This window comes from Spea bombifrons, chromosome 3 (genome assembly GCF_027358695.1).
Source record: "Spea bombifrons isolate aSpeBom1 chromosome 3, aSpeBom1.2.pri, whole genome shotgun sequence".
NCBI classification, from domain to species: domain Eukaryota; kingdom Metazoa; phylum Chordata; class Amphibia; order Anura; family Pelobatidae; genus Spea; species Spea bombifrons.
This window is the reverse complement of record NC_071089.1, coordinates 12,874,634-12,896,180: the sequence shown is the minus strand read 5'-3', so window position 1 is coordinate 12,896,180 and position 21,547 is coordinate 12,874,634. Positions and strand designations below refer to the sequence as shown.

At 37.9% G+C, this 21,547-nt stretch overlaps 1 protein-coding gene across 1 annotated transcript in view; it reads right to left on the bottom strand.

Annotated features, from left to right (window-relative positions):
• The window catches only part of PRKCE (protein kinase C epsilon), a 155,196-nt gene that overhangs the window by 82,022 nt on the left and 51,627 nt on the right, over nt 1-21,547 (bottom strand). Inside the window, exon 2 of the mRNA XM_053460623.1 lies at nt 14,022-14,085. Coding sequence (XP_053316598.1) covers nt 14,022-14,085 — 64 coding nt within the window. The remainder of the gene's footprint in view (nt 1-14,021; nt 14,086-21,547) is intronic.

Here is a 21,547-nt window from a genome sequence, read left to right as displayed (position 1 = left end):
GCAGATGGGGCTACCATTAAAGCCCGCATTCCCTTTGCCATCTGCAGCTAGCCTAAAACAAATAGACAAGCCTCAGTATGTCTCAGACTTCAGTGCTGCTACACAGACGCGGATTGTGCTGGAAGTACACGCGTTTCTAAGTAGGCTCCATGCCGGTCATTCTATTTACTTTTATTTATGTGTATTCGTTTTCTATGCCTTGGATTACGTTTATAAAATATGTATTCAAGGTTATAATTTAAAAACTAAGACAATAATTGGATGAGATAAAAATTAAGAAATAGATAATTTGTACAGATAGCAACAAGGCGAGTGTTCAGCTAAACATTTGTAATGATGGTGCAGTATAATAGCACAGCAGTGGCCAGTGACCAATAAATACAATAAAATAAATGATGATCTTATGCGCTTTAGTGATATAAATATACATATATACGGTTTAAATAATTTCCAGCTGTAACATAATTGCAAAAGAGTTTTCTAATAATCAATTAGCCTTTTAAACATAAATTTGGATTAGCAAACCTATCATGCCATGGGAATACAGGAGTGATGGGAGTGATAAAGCCCCTCTGTATGCCTAGGAAGATGTTCCATTAAAAAAAGCCGTTTCCAGACACAATAGTCACTTACAACATTAACACCGTCTATGCTGTAGTTCTGATCCATTTCATGTTATTCTAACGCACAAAATATGCTTTTCTTCCAAAAACAAGGAAATTACTATGCGACCCCAAACTTTTGACCGGTGGTGTAATATTATGATTTAACAATGTTTGACCTAATCCAGCCCAGTTTTACAACCCATTTACATTTTCAAGCATGCTAGCTGGATTGCCATTAATTATACAGAGAGTACTTGATTTTAGGATAAGCAGTCAGATGGAGGAAAATAAGAATAATAAAAAGATTTAAAAAAAGATAAAACAAAGAAAGGAAAAAGATTATAGGCACCAATATGTGTGCAATAACATTTAAACACTTTGTGAAATGGATTCCAAAAGCATTCTACATAAAAGTAGGGCTGGGTTGTTTCTTTAATAACAAATAATACAAATGCTTTAACCGTGATTGTATCTAATGGACGACTCCGCAGCCTCATTAGTAGGGAAGGAAGTCTAGCTTCCTTTTAAAGGCATCTATCCAAGGAGAACAATTGGAATTTGAGATATATTTCTAAATCAAGAAGCGCACTTGAGAGCTTTATATAGCGTGGCTCGTAGAAGAGGTGAAAATATATATAAAAATGCTGACTTCACTATTCTGCTCCGTTTTTACATTCTGCAATATCCATGCAATAAATGCAGGAATAAGTAAAGACATCGGACACTAAGATCATACTAAATTTAATGAATGGGGAGAAAATTATAAATAATGGCGGGTGAAACATTTTATAGAACATAAAGAACTAAGAGAGGCTGCCAGCAGCCGGGCCAGTCTTAGTGCCAGGTGACTCGACCAGTGCCTAGGGCACCTTGGCCTCTGCGATGCACGGCGGGCAGTCTCAAGAGGTCAATTCCTACGTTGGCATTCTGACTGTAGGGGGTGAGACATAGTAAGACAGATAGACTACTGCTGTTCAGGATCTGTCCTAACAGATAGGGTGACAGATCACTTTGCTTTTAAGGTGGCAGCTGCCCAGAGAACATTCTTCCTGGATACTTTGTACTTAGATGTTTCCTCTGAACCCATCGTAAACCTAAAGGTAATGTATATTAAACGTTAACTTGTTCTTTAACTTCAACGTCATCGTGATATGCTCACCGGCCAACTTGTTTAATTAAATTTCTGCAATTTCATTTCCTTAGATGATGTATCAGATACAGTTTCTAACTATAGTAATTCGGTTATGTAATGAGGACAGAGTGTGACAAAATATCCACTTAACTAATCCACATATCCACACCAGGTCCCCGCCGAACAGGACACAGCCATGTTTATTACTTATATAACTGCATTAGAAATGTCCATGAACATAAGAATCTGGCCAACTGCCCAGTAGGAAAGAAAACAAAGTGCAAAGTAAGTCTCTGGGGTGAGACACGTGCGAATACACACACACACGCTAATCAAATCTGTCAGACAGATTATGGATTAAAGCACCGGAATCCACCTGGATCTTAGGGGTTCCTAGGCACATGCCTAGTATATCTAATGAATAATCTGCCACTCAGGAACTGTCAAAGAGGTCAATTGGCTGGGCTTGCCCTGTGAGCCACAAGTCACCCGTTCTCCTCACACAAACAGGGCCCCCTGTGTATGTTACATTACACAGCTGCGTCATTATGAAGAACGCTAACCCATACAAGATGCAAGAGTCTTTGGGGGGGGGGTCCTGCTGAACAACACTTTTAGATTCTTTGTGATAATCAGCAGCTGTCTACTGTGCTTTGTAGCTCAGTTTAGCGTGACTGGAAGTGCGCTTGGGAATATTAGACAACAGTGATAAATAATTAACATCTCCGTACGGTGAAAGTGCAGATCATAAAACAAATAATGTAACATACCATAAGATCCACGCAAGTATCATATATAAATCACAGCATTTATTATACATTTCATTGACTCCACATAGTCTATAATAGCATAAAAATTCATAAAATACATACCGAATAGAAACAACAGCAATAAAACAAAAAGGCCGACTGTTTGTGACTTTTCAGCAAAACCTGCTACCCTTCTCAAAGGTTAGATATATATTAATATATATATATATATATATATATATATATAATTAACTTTTCAATAAAATATACAACTATTCATTTAAATGCACATGAAGAAAAAACCCAAAACCAGACACAATATAATAGCAAACTTTCAGTCTTAAATAAGAGTTATCCATCTTGTTACGTCCTTCCAGCCTTCTTATGCAGCCTCCACCCTTTACAAAATGTGCTTTTATTTGTATAAGGAGCAACTGTCCCCGCAACATGCCTCTGAAAATTACTTTTAGTAAAAAGTAAAGCACTAATATATGTATATATATATATATACGTATATATATATATATATATACGTACATACAAAAGGTCACCTACGGTTACTCTTCATTGAATTTTCTTGTACAGAATGTACACAGCACTGGGAGACGAGAGGATGTATTCCATAATTCAAGTCAACATCTTCTATTACGTGGCTATAAGGCTAACATAAAGGTATGTGTCTCTTTAAATAATACCGATATGTGTTTCCTTTATGTTACTAGATTAACAAACATTACAAAACTAAAAATAAATATGAGCAACTAGTGTGACCTGGCCTAAACGTCGTCAACGATTGTCAGGAACACGCAACTTTTGCTATCTAGTAACTATAACAATTAAGATACAACCTTTGCAAAGTTCTCATAAAGCCCCCTAAATGCTCTTAAGATGTTCTATTACCTTTTATCTATATAGTTCTTGATTCTTTAGCACCGTAGGATGGGTTATACACAAACAATAAACGGTATGGAGGGTCATGGTCCATTAGGCCTTACCACCTAAATCTTATACTTTTAAGCCTTTCTTCTGTAGAAAGGCATTATTTAGATTTACAGAGTTGATTTCTTTCTTCACATAATGTGTTTTTGTAGCTTTTATTGGGCTAAAAGGGTTAATTTATTAATGATTGACGAGCCGAGAGTTTTATGTACGTTCCCGCTGTAGAATGTTTTTGAAATGTTGGACACGGCCGGCAGCGCAGCTGTTATACAGAACGCGGAGAAGAAACGGCTATTTTTAGGTGCTGGAATTAAAAATAGCTTTGGCCTTTGGTGATTTCCCGGTGTGTGCTGTTAGGTAGGATATTACCGCGGAACGACTACCAAGGCAACTTTTAGCGGTAATAAACTCATTTAATAAACACGTTTCATTAAAATACTTCGTTTCTTGGTGTTGTGGAGATATGTGGTTTAAGAGTAAGGGACTACCTCGCTTAGATTCAGCACATACTTTGCAGAATTAATCTCATTATCCTAGAGTCCTCTCATCTAGTCATTCCAACAACTTTCATTAAATATAAAACATAATCTTCAGTTCATCATTCATATTATATATAATAATATAATATTAAATAAGTATGAATATAATTATACTTATTTAATATAATAATCGTATATTTCTTTCTTATGAGTACGCCTAACACCACATTACATAGAAACGGTAGATAAGAACCATTCAGCCCATCTATTCTACCCATTATTGCTAAAATAAAGACTTTAATCACCACTTGGTCTCGACTTACATTCAGGATAGCCATATTACTAATTCCCTCGCTGTATTTGCCTCTACCACTTCTACTAGGAGGCTGTTCCACTTAATGATCAACCTCTCTGTAAAATAAAATCTCTTTAAATTACATCTAAATCTCTGACCATCTAGTTTTAGATTATGACCTCTTGTTCTAACATTTCTCCAAACAAACTTCATTCCTGTACTTCGTTAAAGCCCGTTAAGTATTTAAATGTTTTTTTTAATCACACCTCCCCTCACTCGCTCGTTTCCCCCAAGCTGTACAAGTTGAGATCCTTTAATGAGATCCTGTTATTTTTATCCTGCAAACCCTTCTCTGAACTCTTTCCAAAACGTCCCTATCCTTCTGTGATACCTCTGCTTCCGCCTGCCACATTTCATATTATTCTGCACGGTACAGCACAGCAGTCTCTGTTTGGATTTCATAAATAACAGGTTGTGACACCGGTGCTGAGGGCAGCGCTGAGGATTCCACTTTATAGTGAGATCAATATATAAAGAACATCCACCAGGTGGCGCCATTGTTAGTGCATGCGCTTAAACATAATGTTACCTAAAACAGAGCATTTTCTGAAGCGCTTTTATTGCCTTTACTACATACCCCATAAACTAATTATCCTTATTATCCATCAGGTATTATCAACTCGAGACACAATGGATTCTTGACATCTGTGTTTGAGAACAGGTGTATCAAAGAGAAATTTGCAGAAACCCTGGACTGTTAGCCGACAGCAGTCTAGGCGTATACATTTCACAGTCCTGGTTTTAGCAAGTAAAAGAAATTATACAAGCCCCACTTTTTAAAGAAAGCGTATCGACGAACATATCTCACTCTCTTGGGCCCCCATCTATTGCATAGAGAGCAGCCCTATTTAATGGGGCTTATTCACAGACCCATGGATTCAGAGGAGAGGAAGCGATTCTGTGACATCATTTCACTGATCCAGCTGTACATTATGCTGGGCTAACTTGGCTCTTCTCAATGGAAGCCATTCCTGGGGATTGCCCATCGTAACGCACAGTGAACGCCAAGGTAACCAAGGTTTCATCTCGCATCGCAATTCTAGGGCAAAGTTCTGAAACTGGAGTAATGACCAAGGAAACAAATGAGCAGACCTGGGAGCTTTTCAGGGCAGGGTACCCGGAGCACTTTCTCATGTGGATGAGTGGCTTCATGTGGGGGCATAGTTTGCCACACAAGGGGACTGGGCTAGACCCAGAGTGCCTTTTGTTGGAGAGAATGTAGGCAGAACATGGTAGAGGGTCGGCACGGCCACACACACCACTCCTCTACCTTGGGGAACGAAGACATTGACCCAGAGACCCGGGGAAGCAGAACACAATGGCTGAGCTAGCCCCCAACAACCATTAGTGGATGGAAGTGGCGGGGAAAGGGTTTGGAAGTTGTCGGGAAGCGAGTGGGAGAGTAGGCATGGCTAGACACTTCTCTCTCAGGAGAATAACTGAGCGGGGTTTTACCTGGAGACTCTGGGCCAAACCCAGAACCCTTGTGAATTACCACTTTCCCATGAATTGCTCTTAAAAAAAACAGGGCCAAATGATTAAAACGTAGTTCTGTAACCATGTGATATTTGTAAAGTAATCTCGGTATGTTTGAAGAAAACACTGAGGTGTCCCTATAAAGAAAAACACAGAGGAATAACAGAAGAATATGAAACTAAAATCAGTTATTGAGAGAAAAATGGTGAATTGCACAGCTGGAAAGCATACAAATAGTTCAAAAACATCCTTCCTTTATTCACTTGCTATAAGTAGCATTAAAATTCAGCGCTAAAATCATTAGGGCCCTTTGTGAAACACAATATATTTCCGTGTTCTTTCAGCAAAAGCTTGAAGCACTTAAAACGTGATTAATAAAATGTACACAGCCAGCATAATCTTACAACATCAAAGAATATTTCCCATTGGAAATGTTAATTGTAAAAATGTTCGCCAAACTCTAATGATTGTACTTGAAAGCAGATCTCGCCTTTTTATAATCAAATTTGCTTTGATTATTTAGATTAAGAGGAAGCGTTATCTTATTTAAGGTGTCAATGCAAATAAAAATTAATATTTTGTTCAACAAGATTAAAGCCACATCATTTTTATTTATTTATTTATTTTTTTTATAACCGGTGCAGAATACATTCTGTAAAACCAGAATTATGTCACGGGCTACTAAAAATCTTAGCCCAAATCTAAACTTTCATTGACAATATATCAGAGAAAAATAAGTCATTGGCGGCAAATGGAGATTAAAGCAATCAGCATATATTTCTACAATGTGTGAAAAAGATGTTGAAATGGTAAAATATAGTTTTTAAGCTAAGATTTCTTTTAAATAGTAGTATAAGATAATTTCCTTATTTTTGTGTAGTTTTGTTAGACCCCCGCTGGAAATCTAATACGAGCCAGCATTGGAACTGGCTGGTGATACGGATACTACAGGGAGACAAAGCAAATGTACGGAGGGGATTCTGATTAGATTGAATAAACTGATTAGATAAATGAATATGGCCCTCAGAGCCAAACCATCCATTAAACATGCTAAGAATATGCCTAGAAGACCCCAAGCTCTGGAGGCACCACCACCAGCTGCCTAGGAGGAGTAGATGCACTGTGCTACTATATAAGCTACTTTATTCATCAAGGTATTCATCAAGATCATGTAACCCGAAGTAACCCAAAGCCACGGCGCCATGCACTACCTTCTCCGTCTTGTGAGGAAGGAGTGGATTAGATCCGGTGTGTGGGAGCCATAATGTCTGAATCTGATATTGCTGGCTCTGCCACAGGCTGCCATTGATTTTGGCTTCCAAGAGGTGAACTTTGAAACGTAATACCTCCAAAACAATGACATAGATCATCAAACCAATAGAATAAGCTATAACTAGCGTGAGTAAATGGATTCACATATACGTTAAAGGTTATGACGGCGACAGTCCATGTTTAGGCAGACGTCTCAGCTTTCACTACTAGTGGTTAAAACATCACTTAAATGGTTAATATGTACACATTACATTCAAAGCAAGAGACCAAATAACTACTGAAATTGTGGTATTTGTCGACACCGAACTTGGCTCTAGAAGCATTAATATTAGGAAAATCCATTCACCATACATTGGCACTAAAATTATAATGAAAATTTGAGACATTTCCTGACTATAGAAATAATGAAATTATATTTTTAAGTTTTCAACTGCCATCAATCATAATAAGTCTGATGATCCAGCCTATTCAGCACAAAGAATACCTTTTTACGTCTTCAATATTTTTATTGTCAAAATACCCTTCTCACCGAATGATTTCCTATTTCCTATAGTTATTGTAAGTTTTATACCGGTAAAAATGAATATGTTTTGAATGTTTTTTACCCAGATTCCTGAAGAAGGAGCACGGATCTTAGGAATCTCGGTCTGGAATGCCCGGCATCTCGTAGAGATGCACATGGAGTTCACTGGTTATGCGCATGTATATATCCGACTCGCATGCCGGTATGCATACTTCCAGCTAGCCATCATACAACCGTAAAACCGTCAATAAGCAAGAGGATGATCACATACCACAAAGCACTGAACACGCCAAGCGAATGTACTGTCTGTCTGGCAATAAAACCGAAAAAGCCTGGAATCAAAACTTCACTTTGAACACAAAATAAAACAAAAGAAAATATTTTTAGGTGCAAATACATTAGCATGATTGTGCTACTTTTGCCTCATTAACATTAGATGAATACTTTTTTAAATTAATTCTGCCTATTTTTATTTGCTATATAAACCAATGTCATTTTGACTCATAGAATATGATACATGTACATAGTATCTAGCTATAAGTTTTATATATATATATATATATATATATATATATACACATATACACAAATATATATATATACACACATACACATGCTGTATATATGAATATTATATATGTATATCTATATATACACAAACACATACTGTATATATGTATGTATATATATATATATATATATATACACACACATATATATATATACACACACACACACGCATTTAATCAGTAAATGCCACCACATTTATTTGGTTTATGAAATAGGATTTGAGTAAAGGATTTGAGTAAAGTAAAGATCTGCTATAAAACAAAACTGTGAAAATATAACCATTTTAATGCCAGTTTCAGGATGAAATATGTTGGTATATGTTTTACTGGACCTCACGTCAAGAATTTGTATCTTTTTTGCTTATTTAATAGATTCATTTGAAAACTCAGCTGTAGGTACCTGTTAATATAACACAAAGCCAGGTGGCAATGTTAATCCCGTATAACAAAGCATAACAAATGGAAACTTTCAAAAGATCAAAAACCCGGAATTGATCTCCGTCTTCGCTGGGAACGCGGTGCCTGCCAGATGTTCCATTAGGTAGCTGGGAGAAAGCCAAGGCAGGTCTACCAAGCTGCAAAAGAGCTAGATGTGTTTCAGATGACTTTGAGACATCTAAAAACATAAGCTATGAACAAAGCTGGCCAGGTCGCTAACCACGTATCGTAATTAATAATTATAAACAGAGATTTGCTGAAACTGGGGCAAGATTAATGACAATAACATAGTTTTTAAAAAAAAAAAAAACCCTCACTTTGAAGCGTTTTATTAAAAAGTGCCAAGAACACTGGTGGCACAGGTACACGTAACAAGTCGTTCCTCGCAAAATGAATGCGTTTGAAAAACTGGATCAGTGTGGTATACCAAGCAGCCTTGAAATAAATTAGGATGCAAAAACAACAGACAAACCTACTATTTGGCAGATCTCTAGGTATATATTCTACGTTTGCTTTGTTTGCTCTTCGACGGGTACAGAGCTGCCAGTATGATTTATACGCCATATGAACATAACACAAAAACAGTCAAACCCTGCCAACAGCAGCAACTTCATCACCGCTCCGTGCCATCATTGGTGTCCGTAGAGAGAGAGAAAAAAAAAAGAAAAAAAAAAATCGACTTTTGTTTTAAAGCTGGCTTTTCCATTATTCAAAGTGATCTTCCATTTGTGGACCAATTGGTTTTTTTTTGTTTATTTATTTTGAGGTACATTAACAGTTCTTGGAAAAGCATGGCACTTCTGCACTAAGGAGGAATAGGAGATATTCGTCCAATATATTTATATTCAGTTACTCGTAGAAGTTTAGAATGAAAATATCACAGTCATCTCTACATTTTTTTTAATCAAATGCAACACCGGTTTCAGTTGCCAACTCATTCCTGGTTGAATAATAGCACAGATTGCAAAAGATCAATGCCGGGCCGCTGGTAAATGCCGGCTGTTTGCCTCGTTACGTGGCTGATGTCGCTGCCAATCAGTAATGGACGTGGCTGCTGAAACTGGATGGACAACCTGCGTCAGTGAGCAATAAGACCAGGGTGAGCTGGCGCTGCCCCACAAACATTCAGACGCTGTGTCTTTGTGTATATAACGTATCTGGGCTGACTTTGGGAGCTCATACAGCGTTTCAAAACGCTTTTGAAACTCAATGCAGCGTTAGAAACATAATTCCCAGTGCCGCTAAATGCACAAAACCTCCCTGCAAGTCATTCTTTAACCATGCAATCAACTCTTCTTACGCATTCATAACGTGACAGAGAACGCCTAATTGCCACGTGGCACCAAATCAGTCATTAATAGATTGTTGCCAACGAAACTGAAAAAAAATCTTCACGTTTCTGTGATCTGCTAAAGTTTATTTGCGTAACAAGCTAGGGAGGCCAAATATTATTATGTAGAACAGCGCCTTTACACAATGCAGAACATGCATGTTACACCTATGCTTATCGTCTTCCCTTTCCAAGAGTAATCCAAGTGATAAGTGCCCCCGAACTGCCCTGACAATCAAAGTTAGGTGCACCGGCACACGGCTTCACAGCCTAACTGCCTCCATTCAAGTAGTTTCCATGTCAGCGAGCAAGCTGAAGACATTCCCCCGAGACGTAACGGCTGCTCGACCTCCTTGGTAAAAGACGTGCACAGAAATATACATACATATATTATTAAACCACCTCTAGAGTTCAGTGAGTCCAGCCATTCCCAAAAGGCTAAAACTAACCCAACACAGCTAAGGACTGTGGAGAGGGCTTCTTCAGATACTTCAGTTAATTCTTAGAAGACCAAAGAAGAAGAAGAAGAAGAAGAAGAGCAATTAAAATAAGGGAGTGCAGGTCTTTCCACTCACGGGATAGATGTATATGAAGATGTATATAGAGTTTCGGATCACACCGCACAGTATTCTTGTTTCTCAAACTTAAGACAAGTATTTATAACTTAGGAGAAGCAAATCTGGATGTTGGCCAGGTTTTGGGCTGTGGTTTTCTAGGACAGTGTGTGAGAAACCACACAGAGTTAGCACAGTTAGCGATACCCACGCACAGCCAGAATCACCCAACATCATTACAACGTTACTACATTGGTCAGCAGAGCAAACGGCGATAGACACAGTTATGGTAAAGAAAATGAGTCCCACTCAAGGAAACGGGGATTCTCATAACTATTTGGTAATAACGTCTCATGGTATTAAACAAGTGTAAGACAGACAAGTGCAAAGGTACAGCATGTAGAGGAAGGGCAGCTAGCCGGTAGCTTTCCAGTTAAGGATCACTTCTCATGACCATTGGCCAATCAATCCCACCAGAAGAGAGATGAATATGGAATTCTTCCCTGTTTTTGTTCTCATTTACTTATGATCTCTTACTTTATTTGTAGAGCACCGGCAGATTAATGCTTTATTTTGGTCAAAAATGCTGTGAATTCAGAAACGGCCCTATCGGTTTTGAATCTACTGTTACGACCATACCTCCCAAGCTTCCCTCTTTAGAACCCAAATCCCTTTGGCTCTTTTTTCCTCCCCTAATGTCACTCTTTGTGGGATATGAGTGTTTCGGTGTTCTACAGCCCTAAAAGTCACAAAAATGTGGGTAGAAACAGCGGAATATGTATCCATAAATTCTAAACTTCTGGCTCAAAATCAATGAGACACAAAGTCACAACAAAATATCTCAATAGAGCCCTCCAACCACATTTCTTAGCATTGCCCCTAGACGTGTTACTCTTTGGCTGTTTGAAATGTTGGTACGTATGGTAAGGAATGCAGAATTTACATGTTGGGTACATTTACTTTATTAAACTACTGATTTTAAGCTAATTTTTTTTCCTTATTTTTAGTAATATTTCACATATAGGGGAGCATACAATGACAATAATCAGGTGCAGGGCCGTTACCACTCAACAAAAGCACAATGGCTGACAACACTTCCCACTTATAAAAGAATTAAACACAAGGCGCTTATTAAAACAATATTTCTTGATTTAGTCCCACTCCATTCATTATGTGTTCATTATCCAGTGACATGTGGTTAAGGTGCCAAGTGCACACATCGAGCACGCTATTAATTCAGCGATGGGAATTGTAACTACAAAGCCTGAACAAAAAGACAGGAATGTAAAAAAATGCTAAATATTAAGAGTTTAGACTGCAACATTTTTTTTTTTCAAATGGTAATGCAATGTTAATATTTGGCACCCTTTATAAATATAGAGAAACTAGACAGCTGCATAGGGCACTAAGCAGATAGAGGGCAACACCACAGGGTTTTTAACTGCACTGTCCTTCTAAGATTGGAGTTGTGCGGATGGCCCCCGGCAACCAAAGCGATCGGTGGGGGTCATGTAATGTGCATTGGGATGGAGAAGTGGAGGGAGAGCTGTACTGATGGTAGGAGAGAGTGTGTGTGTGTGTGTGAATGGTGTTTAAATGGAATGAATGAGTATTAGAGTGAGTGGCTCTATGGATACATTCCATTGTAGCCCACCCTCTACATCTGGAATACTCCATTAATGGATATAATTTGTACTCGATTTTTTCCTCCCCTAATGTCACTCTTTGTGGGATATGAGTGTTTCGGTGTTCTACAGCCCTAAAAGTCACAAAAATGTGGGTAGAAACAGCGGAATATGTATCCATAAATTCTAAACTTCTGGCTCAAAATCAATGAGACACAAAGTCACAACAAAATATCTCAATAGAGCCCTCCAACCACATTTCTTAGCATTGCCCCTAGACGTGTTACTCTTTGGCCGTTTGAAATGTTGGTACGTATGGTAAGGAATGCAGAATTTACATGTTGGGTACATTTACTTTATTAAACTACTGATTTTAAGCTAATTTTTTTTCCTTATTTTTAGTAATATTTCACATATAGGGGAGCATACAATGACAATAATCAGGTGCAGGGCCGTTACCACTCAACAAAAGCACAATGGCTGACAACACTTCCCACTTATAAAAGAATTAAACACAAGGCGCTTATTAAAACAATATTTCTTGATTTAGTCCCACTCCATTCATTATGTGTTCATTATCCAGTGACATGTGGTTAAGGTGCCAAGTGCACACATCGAGCACGCTATTAATTCAGCGATGGGAATTGTAACTACAAAGCCTCTTTTCTGTATTAAACTGCATTTTCATCCCAATTGTTTTCAGCTGGATGATGATGTAATCACATAAAATAAATTTGAAGCAGCCCACGCCAGCAAAGAAAGCACATGTTTCTGCTTGAAGCTACGTAATGCGTACAGTATGGTTACCCTGCCGCTAGCCGTATGACCCGATAAGGCAAGTACATTTATTAAACACCAAGATGGTTTAAGGTCAGTGTTAAAGAACAGAATGGCACACGAATAATCTCTGTGGATATAGACGGATACATTAATGCCATTCAACAGAGAAGGTCTACAAACTATATATACAAAATATTTATATAACAGATACAGTTACTGCGCTCTTCCAGAAGAAAGATAGGATTTGACGGCAGATTAGAACCATTTTTCATGGTTTCTGCTTAGATTGAGAATGGCCATATGCCTATCCCAAGCATGTTTAAATTCCCCCATTATATTAGCCTCAACCACTTCTGATGGGAGGCTGTTCTACTTATCTACCACCCTCTCAGTAAAATAAAACTTCCTTACATTGTATCTAAGCCTCTGGTCCTCTAGTTTTAGATTATCAACTCTTGTTCCAGCATTTCTCCTCCTCGGAAATAGACTTCCCCCTGTTTATTAAATCTTTCTATGTATTTAAATGTTTCTATCACATCCCCTCTCTCTCTTTCCTCCAAATTGTGAAGAACTCATAAAAATTGCATATTCTCTCTGTGAATATTTCAGACATCTCTCCCCAACAACCCCACAGTAGTCTGTGGATCTGTGACACTTTCGTTCTCTTATTTTGGCAGATCTGGTATTTGATAAAACGCTTAGAATTTAAGAAATATTTTGCAGTTTCTACAACAACCACCTATCAGTGCCTGCTTTTGTGTCATGTGACAATTAGGCATTCCCTGACAAACTATGAAAGAGTAAATAAATATTCAATGATTAAGGGTTCTGAGCATTCAACAGTGCTAGGGATTAAGTTTAATTGTGTATTTAGTAAAAAAAATATATAATAAATGACAACACAATATGTGTTGAAATGACATTTAACGTCTCTATTCCTATTCAACTTGTAAAAAATGCACTCAAGCATTACATACATATATCTATATACAGCACTTCGGACATACAATATTTAAAGCACAGCTTCAACTGTATGGAAAAACAAAGAGGAGGATCATAAATTACTGGAAAAGGTGAAAACCCCAAGGGATTGTGGGAAAAAGAGAAAAGAAACAGAAGAACAAAAGAGCGTTCGGTTTGTCAAGAACATTCAGCTATGGACAGCGTCAATGAGAAAATCATTAAGAGTTTTTACCTTCACCTGAGGACCCAGAAAGATCGATGATAACGTATACTTTCCCCTCCGGCTCCAAGTCAATCTGCAAACACAAAAACAAGAAAACACTGAGTATCTGCTCACATAACAGAAGAAGACATAAAACAAAATGATGATTTGGGATGACTGGCGTCTGCTGGGCCATGATCGTACCTGGGAGCTTCCCACAGCGGCCCCCTGGAGCTCTCCTTCTCCTGCCCATTAAAGGATGCACCAGTGTGACTCAGATAGAGGGCACCTGTGTTTAGGGGCGTGACCAGGGGGCACCTGTGTTTAGGGGCGTGACCAGGGGGCACCCAAATAACAACTTCAAGTTTCCAATTGGCAAGGATGCAAATTAGGAGCTCCAAAGAAGGTCTGGGTTGCTCTATACGTTATAAAGGGTCTCCCCTACCAGCCTATGCTCCCCACTGCCTACAAAATCAGGAGAGCAGGGCAGTGCTTTTATATCGAGACTGAAATGTGAAAACTAAGACTGTTAGGAGGCATGCAAAGAGGTATATATACATTTACACACGCAGCATTCAAAAGTTTGGGGTCACAGCTGTTTTAGCTGTGTTCATGGAAAACAAGGACATTTCTTGCTGTAACAATTACAAAAGGGTTTGTTTTTACTAATGATCAATTAGCCCTTTAAACTTAAACCTGGATTACATTGAAACACAGGAGTGATGGGAGTGATAGCGGACCTCTGTACGCCTATGAAAACAATAATCATTTACAATGTCTCCACTGTATTATTTGTGATCCATCTGATGCTATTTATTTATTCCAAAAACAAACAAATCTAAGTTACCCCAAACCTTTGAACGGTAGTATATATTATTATTATTATTATACACGGATGAATATTTCAGCTCTGCATAGTGCAACCTTGATATTTTTATGATGTGATTAAGTAGAAAGAAAGAAAAAGAAAGAAAGAAAGAAGGAAGGAAAGATAGAAATGATTATAGAAAGTTATATATATATATATAATTGTAGAAATGTTCTGCCGGGAGTATGCGAGTAGAAGCAGAATAAATAGGAGAGGAGGAAGAAAGAAAGCCGTGTTGAATAAAATTGATCACAGCAGTGGTTGAGCACAATAATAATGAAGGAGTAGGCTACGTTGGCCGATGATGTGGGAGGAATTAATTGGATTAACTGTGCCCGCATTGTTCTACAAAAAATATCCAACAAGCTCTAGAACCTATAGACCTGCTTTAAGATTTTGTGCGATTAAATATGTTCACCCACTCAGAAACCCCGTGCAACAGAACACTAATTCTCCTCTATCTCTCTGTAAGAGCAATGGGGTTTTCAACCATACATTTCTCTAAAATACATATTCTAAACCGCTGGCTACCTGAGAATAAGTCGGGGCTCTCCAAATGTCAACCGACCTTCTTTATCTATTTGAAACATTTAATATGCTGAGAAATGCGGGTATTTCAATGCAATTTTATGGATTTTAAATGCATAGTTCCTTCCGTGTCAGTTTTCCTGAAGATTAACCCCTTAATGACAAAGCCAGATGGCCAGTATATTTTAGAAATATTCCATATATGTATTCCATGGGGGCGGCTATCATTACTCCCTCCAGATATCAGTCTTTTTAAGGCAGCTGGTTCAGACAGCCTTTGTAAGGGTAGGCGAGAAGAATACTTAGGAGAGGAAATAAATTTCATATGCAAAATCTGCCACACTTTGCCAAAGATCACAAACACAAACAAAAAGCAAACAAAAACAGTGATTGATAAAAAAAATCACAAACTATATATATATATATATATATATATATATATATCATTTTTAATAATTTAATTTATTTACACAAATAAAACCAAATCAAAGAACACGGTTAAGGAAAAAAATAACAGTCATTCTTTAGGGGTTTTTTTGTTGTTTTTTTTTATTTTTTTTAAGTGTTTTTACTGTTAACTACACATAGATTAACAATGACTGCGACAGCTGCGAAACACGGAGTGCATTTTAGCTGATGCCATGTGTAATACGGAGTGAGTCAGTCTGATGCATCATTACAACTAGTTCCCAAGTGATATTGCACAACTGTACTCTACCATTGATGACAGCCTCCCACCCTGTTGCTATGGCGATATAAACAAAATACACCATAATGAAGATTGATAATTCTTCTTCTTGTCATAGAAACTGAACAAAAAGACAGGAATGTAAAAAAATGTTAAATATTAAGAGTTTAGGCTGCAACATTTTTTTTTCCAAATGGTAATGCAATGTTAATATTTGGCACCGTTTATAAATATAGAGAAACTAGACAGCTGCGTAGGGCACTGAGCAGATAGAGGGCAACACCACAAGGTTTTTAACTGCACGGTTCTTCTAAGCTTGGAGTTGTGCGGATGGCCCCCGCAACCAAAGCGATCGGTGGGGGTCATGTAATGTGCATTGGGATGGAGAAGTGGAGGGAGAGCTGTACTGATGGTAGGAGAGAGTGTGTGTGTGTGTGAATGGTGTTTAAATGGAATGAATGAGTATTAGAGTGAGTGGCTCTATGGATACATTCCATTGTAGCCCACCCTCTACATCTGGAATACTCCATTAATGGATATAATTTGTACTCTATGCTAGACACTGCACAGCTGACCCTGAGCATTTAAAACCACACTCATTGCTAGGTTCGTGTCATCTCAAAACAAATGTTACCGCAAAAAAATGAATATAAGTATACAATAGAAAGATACAAAGGCACATTTAACATAGTGGACTCATGACTGACATGACTTATTGGTAAAGCACTGACCAAGATTGATGAATATGAGTATACCTGGAAAAACAGGGTTTCCCCCCCCAATTTCAAGCTCTCAGAGTGAAGGGGTAGATTCTCAGGGTCACACAGTTTGGAGCGGACTCCTTCCTATTCTGCACTGCTGTGATCACATTTAAAGACTCACAACTGGTGCTTTTGCTCCCAGTGTGTTACGATTGATATCCCTGCTTGAATGCAGGTGACTCAATTACATGTATCTTTAAATAATGGCAAGTTCCATAGGGACTGGTTTTAGACCCATTTGGGTCACACATTTGGAGAGTCACTACATAGAATCTTCACAATGGGCTATTTAATGGTTAAGATTTCAGAGTCTTAAGTGCAGCTCATTTAGAAAGTTCCCAGGTCTGAGATATGAGTAACCGATGAACCTTAACTCTATGTCTATCACATAATCGTAACCCCCCCCAGTTTGCAAACAAGGGACTTCCCCAACATGCTCTTCTAGAACTGGACGATGGCTGCTCCAAGTAGCTTTATTTCAGTAAATTACATTAAAATGGAAATCAAGGCCGTTTTTGTTGTTTCTTGTTTGACTCTCAAGGCCACCAAGTTTTTTTAAGGCAATGATTTTTTTATTATTATTCCGACGTCCTAAAGGGACACGTTCACTGCCGCTGCTGTTAGTGCGGTCCTGTTCAGAATCTCTATTAATGGCAGAGGAGGAAATAGAATAAACCTCTTAGGATTCCGCTATACTATTATTAGACCTAAATGCCTTAATACGGATCCTTTTACTCTAGCAATGTCACGTTTTAGAAATGCAAATAGTTCAAACATGCCACAAAGCCAAAGCTGGAGAGCATTCCGGCTGCAACGGCCCGATCACCTGAAAAGTGTATAATCCGAAGGCACCCCCAATCGGGAACTTAAGGTTTTCGCTTATCAGAAGTTGTAGCGGCTGCCTCAAACCGTGTTTTCCAAAACAGGATAGTTTATTAAACAAGCACATCCTGATTTACTCGCACATACAAGCAGCTCCAGAATCATACAGTATTTTTCCACTTGGTTCTATAGCGTCCCGTGCTTTTATCTGCAATCCTATTTATACATTTTTTTTTTTTACATACATAGTATATATTTTTTTAACTTTTCTGCACATAAGCAATAATTATACATTTTATTTTTAATGGAAAAAAAATTGGTTATTTTCTGCAGAGCAAAATTTATTCTGTACTTCAGACATTGCGGGGCGGTATGTACAACGTGCTCATAGAATCACAAAGGGAGGTATAGATCAAGACGCCATGCCTAGCTTATCTTTAACTTAATATATTGAATATGAACCATACTATGAGCATATCCAACATGGCTGTCCTTGTAGTTAAGAAATTTTTGTGCCATACCCTGCAATTACAGGTCCAAAATCCAGTGTTGGGGCTGTTGCAAGAGGTTGCTGGGGGCAGAATCCGTGCCAAAAGTTGATGGGGGCTAGTGATAAAGAAATGGGTTTATGTATCTCTTTACAGTTAGAACATTTCAGTTATATTTGGATTATATTAGTCAATTACGCTACATTTTCAAAGCAATAAATGTTTGACAATTAATTATAAGAAACCTTTTCTGGTCAGAATAAATATGCAAGCATCATGATTATAACAAACCGTTTAACACAATTGGGATCCCATAAAAAAAAAAAGCCTTCAAGTCTCTTCGTTTCAGGAACAAAAAGCCGGTATAACCTTTCTTCCGTACTTCTGTCTCTGTGGAAACCACAAGTGACAGATTGCGCTCGCTATTACAGAGAACAAAATAGGAGATTAAATTATCAGATTTAAGAGGAAAATAGAGATTAAATGATTAGATCTCAGAGCACAAGGCTGCCATCACATTTATTGGAATATTCATTTATGTTAAATTAAATTCACTCATATAGGTTCGGTCATTGAGGATATATTTATGGGTAAAAAGGCTTAACGTGCTTTAATGAAGATTATTTTTACTAAATTAATTTATTACAATATCTATTTTTTTTCTGATACTAAGCAGAACGCTGGTTGTTATGAGGATTTAGCCTGCACTGAATTGTGTTTGTCATTCCCTGTTTCTTTACTCGGAGAACGGCTTCCACTAGTTCACATTTATCCGACTCAAAGTGGTTAACATCCAGGGAAGTATGCTTTGATCATCTGCTGTTTTTGGACCATAACTCTCTCAACTTCAATGTTTTCCTGCTTGAGTTGATTCTTTTTATCTACCAGAAACATTCTAGACACAGCGGAGTCCAATTCCAGGCCTTGAGGGCCAGAAGCAGATTTTTTTTGGATATCCCTTCATCACACCTGGGAACTCTTTGGGTCGGTGTGGGGAAACCGCGGGTCGCAAGAGCGGCGTTGAAGCACACTCCATTCATTGCCCACGTCCCCATTAACAATAGCATGAGACCCTCAACATCAGCGGGACCTCCTACCCTCATCCCACCAGGGGGACCTCCAGGTAGCCGGAGCCAAAAAGGTCCCATCATGAGCACTTGAAAAAGTTGGGACTGATTAAACAACCCTGGTCTGTTTGTAGTCCTCTAGACTCAAATATAAGCTGTTTTAAACAGAATGTGATCTAGCTAGTTCCAATTCTTTTCTCAAGAGGGTTAGACCAATACTCCATTTCTCTTTTTTTACATACTTCCACCATCTCCCTGTGACAATCAGTGGGTAAAGGAGATAAGCTATAGCCCAATGAAAACGGTAAACCCAAAACATTTGCCCTGTGTAAGGACAAGCTTAAATTCCCATTGACCTTCAAGTGGTAGAAGGTTGTTCATTGTTCCATTGTCGTATTTTTACTTCTGTAGGTGAACTTCATGAACAAGCCACAGTTTAATTGTATAGCCCGTTCCCTGCCAAGTTGGTGTGTAAACCGTTCACATTTTGTGAGTTTCCAGCTATGGAGTTCAGATACATCCATATAGAGACTTATTGTATATCCAAGTCTTCTCCAGACGCAGCAACCACTACGATTAGCTCTCTAAAAGACCTGCCATAAACACAGTCCAGGGTTCACACGTGTCACACGATTAGATAGGAAACAAGTAGCACAGTCAGCAAAAGATAACTACTCTAAGCTACACATTTAAACATAGGCTATTTATAGCATACATAATAAGTGATTTCCAAGAGAAAGGAAGTGGATAACCAGTCAAAATACCGACAGAAGAATGAAGCAGCGAATCCAATCTCATGCAGAGATTGTGTCTCGTATTGTAATCTATCAGATGTTGTCATATTGTTATTGGCATAGAATCATGATCAGAAACTTCCATGTTGGGTACCTTTATATAATAAGATTGAAGGACATAAGGTATTTTCCGTCTCTCAACTCTCTCTGAAAGCAATGGGATTTAGAAGACGAAAACCAGATCCGTTTTACTCTTCATATATAAATAGTGTCTGTATCTGTTTTAACAGGAGGCTGTTTCCATATTTTAAATAATAGAGTCCCAGCCATACCCTTCTCCATAATGTCTGCGTGATCTGTTCTCGCTCAGTAAATGAAATGAATTTGGAACTAGATGTTCCAAAGGCCAGCAAACTCAAATGCCGACTTCAAAATAAAGAACAGAGGTAATTTTATTATAAGGTGGAATTATGCCATTTAATACATTCAGGGGTGACAGTAGCTGGTTCAATGTGATAAGATGTGTGTAGCATTCTCATCAGCGCACTGGTGTTCCCACTAACAAAGCCCTGGCCTTTTTTTTCCGGAGAAAAATGAAAAAAGAAAAAGATATATATTTATATATATATATATATACACACACACACACACACATATTGGGAAAAGGATTCAACTGTAAAATGATGAGAGATGAAAAATGTGTATCTATTTATCAGAAGTTAAAAGCAGTAAACTCAAAAGATAACTCAATTTAAGTATATTGGAGTCCATCGTGCATTGTCTCTGATGCATTTCACTGCATGCATTCTTTTATGGGGGTTAGAAAATGAGACTTTTCATGTATCTCCACCCCTGCCTGCTTCTAATGAAATCAGGAAGAGTACTTAAGTATGCTCCCTGCATGTCTGCTCTTGTGTTCCTATTTAAATATTATTTTGAAATCAATAAGAGTAGCTGTATCCAATCACATGTAACATTACATTTTCTGGCTCCCATAAAACCAAATACATGCCCTATCGCAGCACAATTTGTTGGAGCGCTTATTTAAGGAAACCGAAAATATCCAGCTGGTATCCACGTTGTAGCAAGGCAGTTGGGGACCCTATTAACCTTTTACCAGAAAATGAACCTTGTATCTTGTATTTTCAGCGTATATATGTATATATATATATATATATATATATATATATATATATATATATATATAGGTATTAAAACCGTGCTGCATACATTATTGGCACTACATAAATAAAAGATTATAATAACCACAATAGTAGAAACCAAGATACAAGACTTGACACTAAAACATCTCCTGACTAATAGGTCAGCAAGGCAAGATGATATACACAGGGACTCCTTGGAGTTTCTTCTCACTGTAAACACATGTAGTGAACTTTGGCTGTAACACAACCTGTTTAATCCTAGGGAACTATTCACATCGACTAACAACTAAACAGAAGATAAGGAAGGGGTTCCTGGGGTCTGCAGAATATCAGATATTTGAAGTTGGAATAAGAGGTTTTTTTCAAGAAGGAAATCATTCTCCTAATAATCTTCATTTATCTTCTATTTTTACCCTTAAATAATGTATAACATCTCA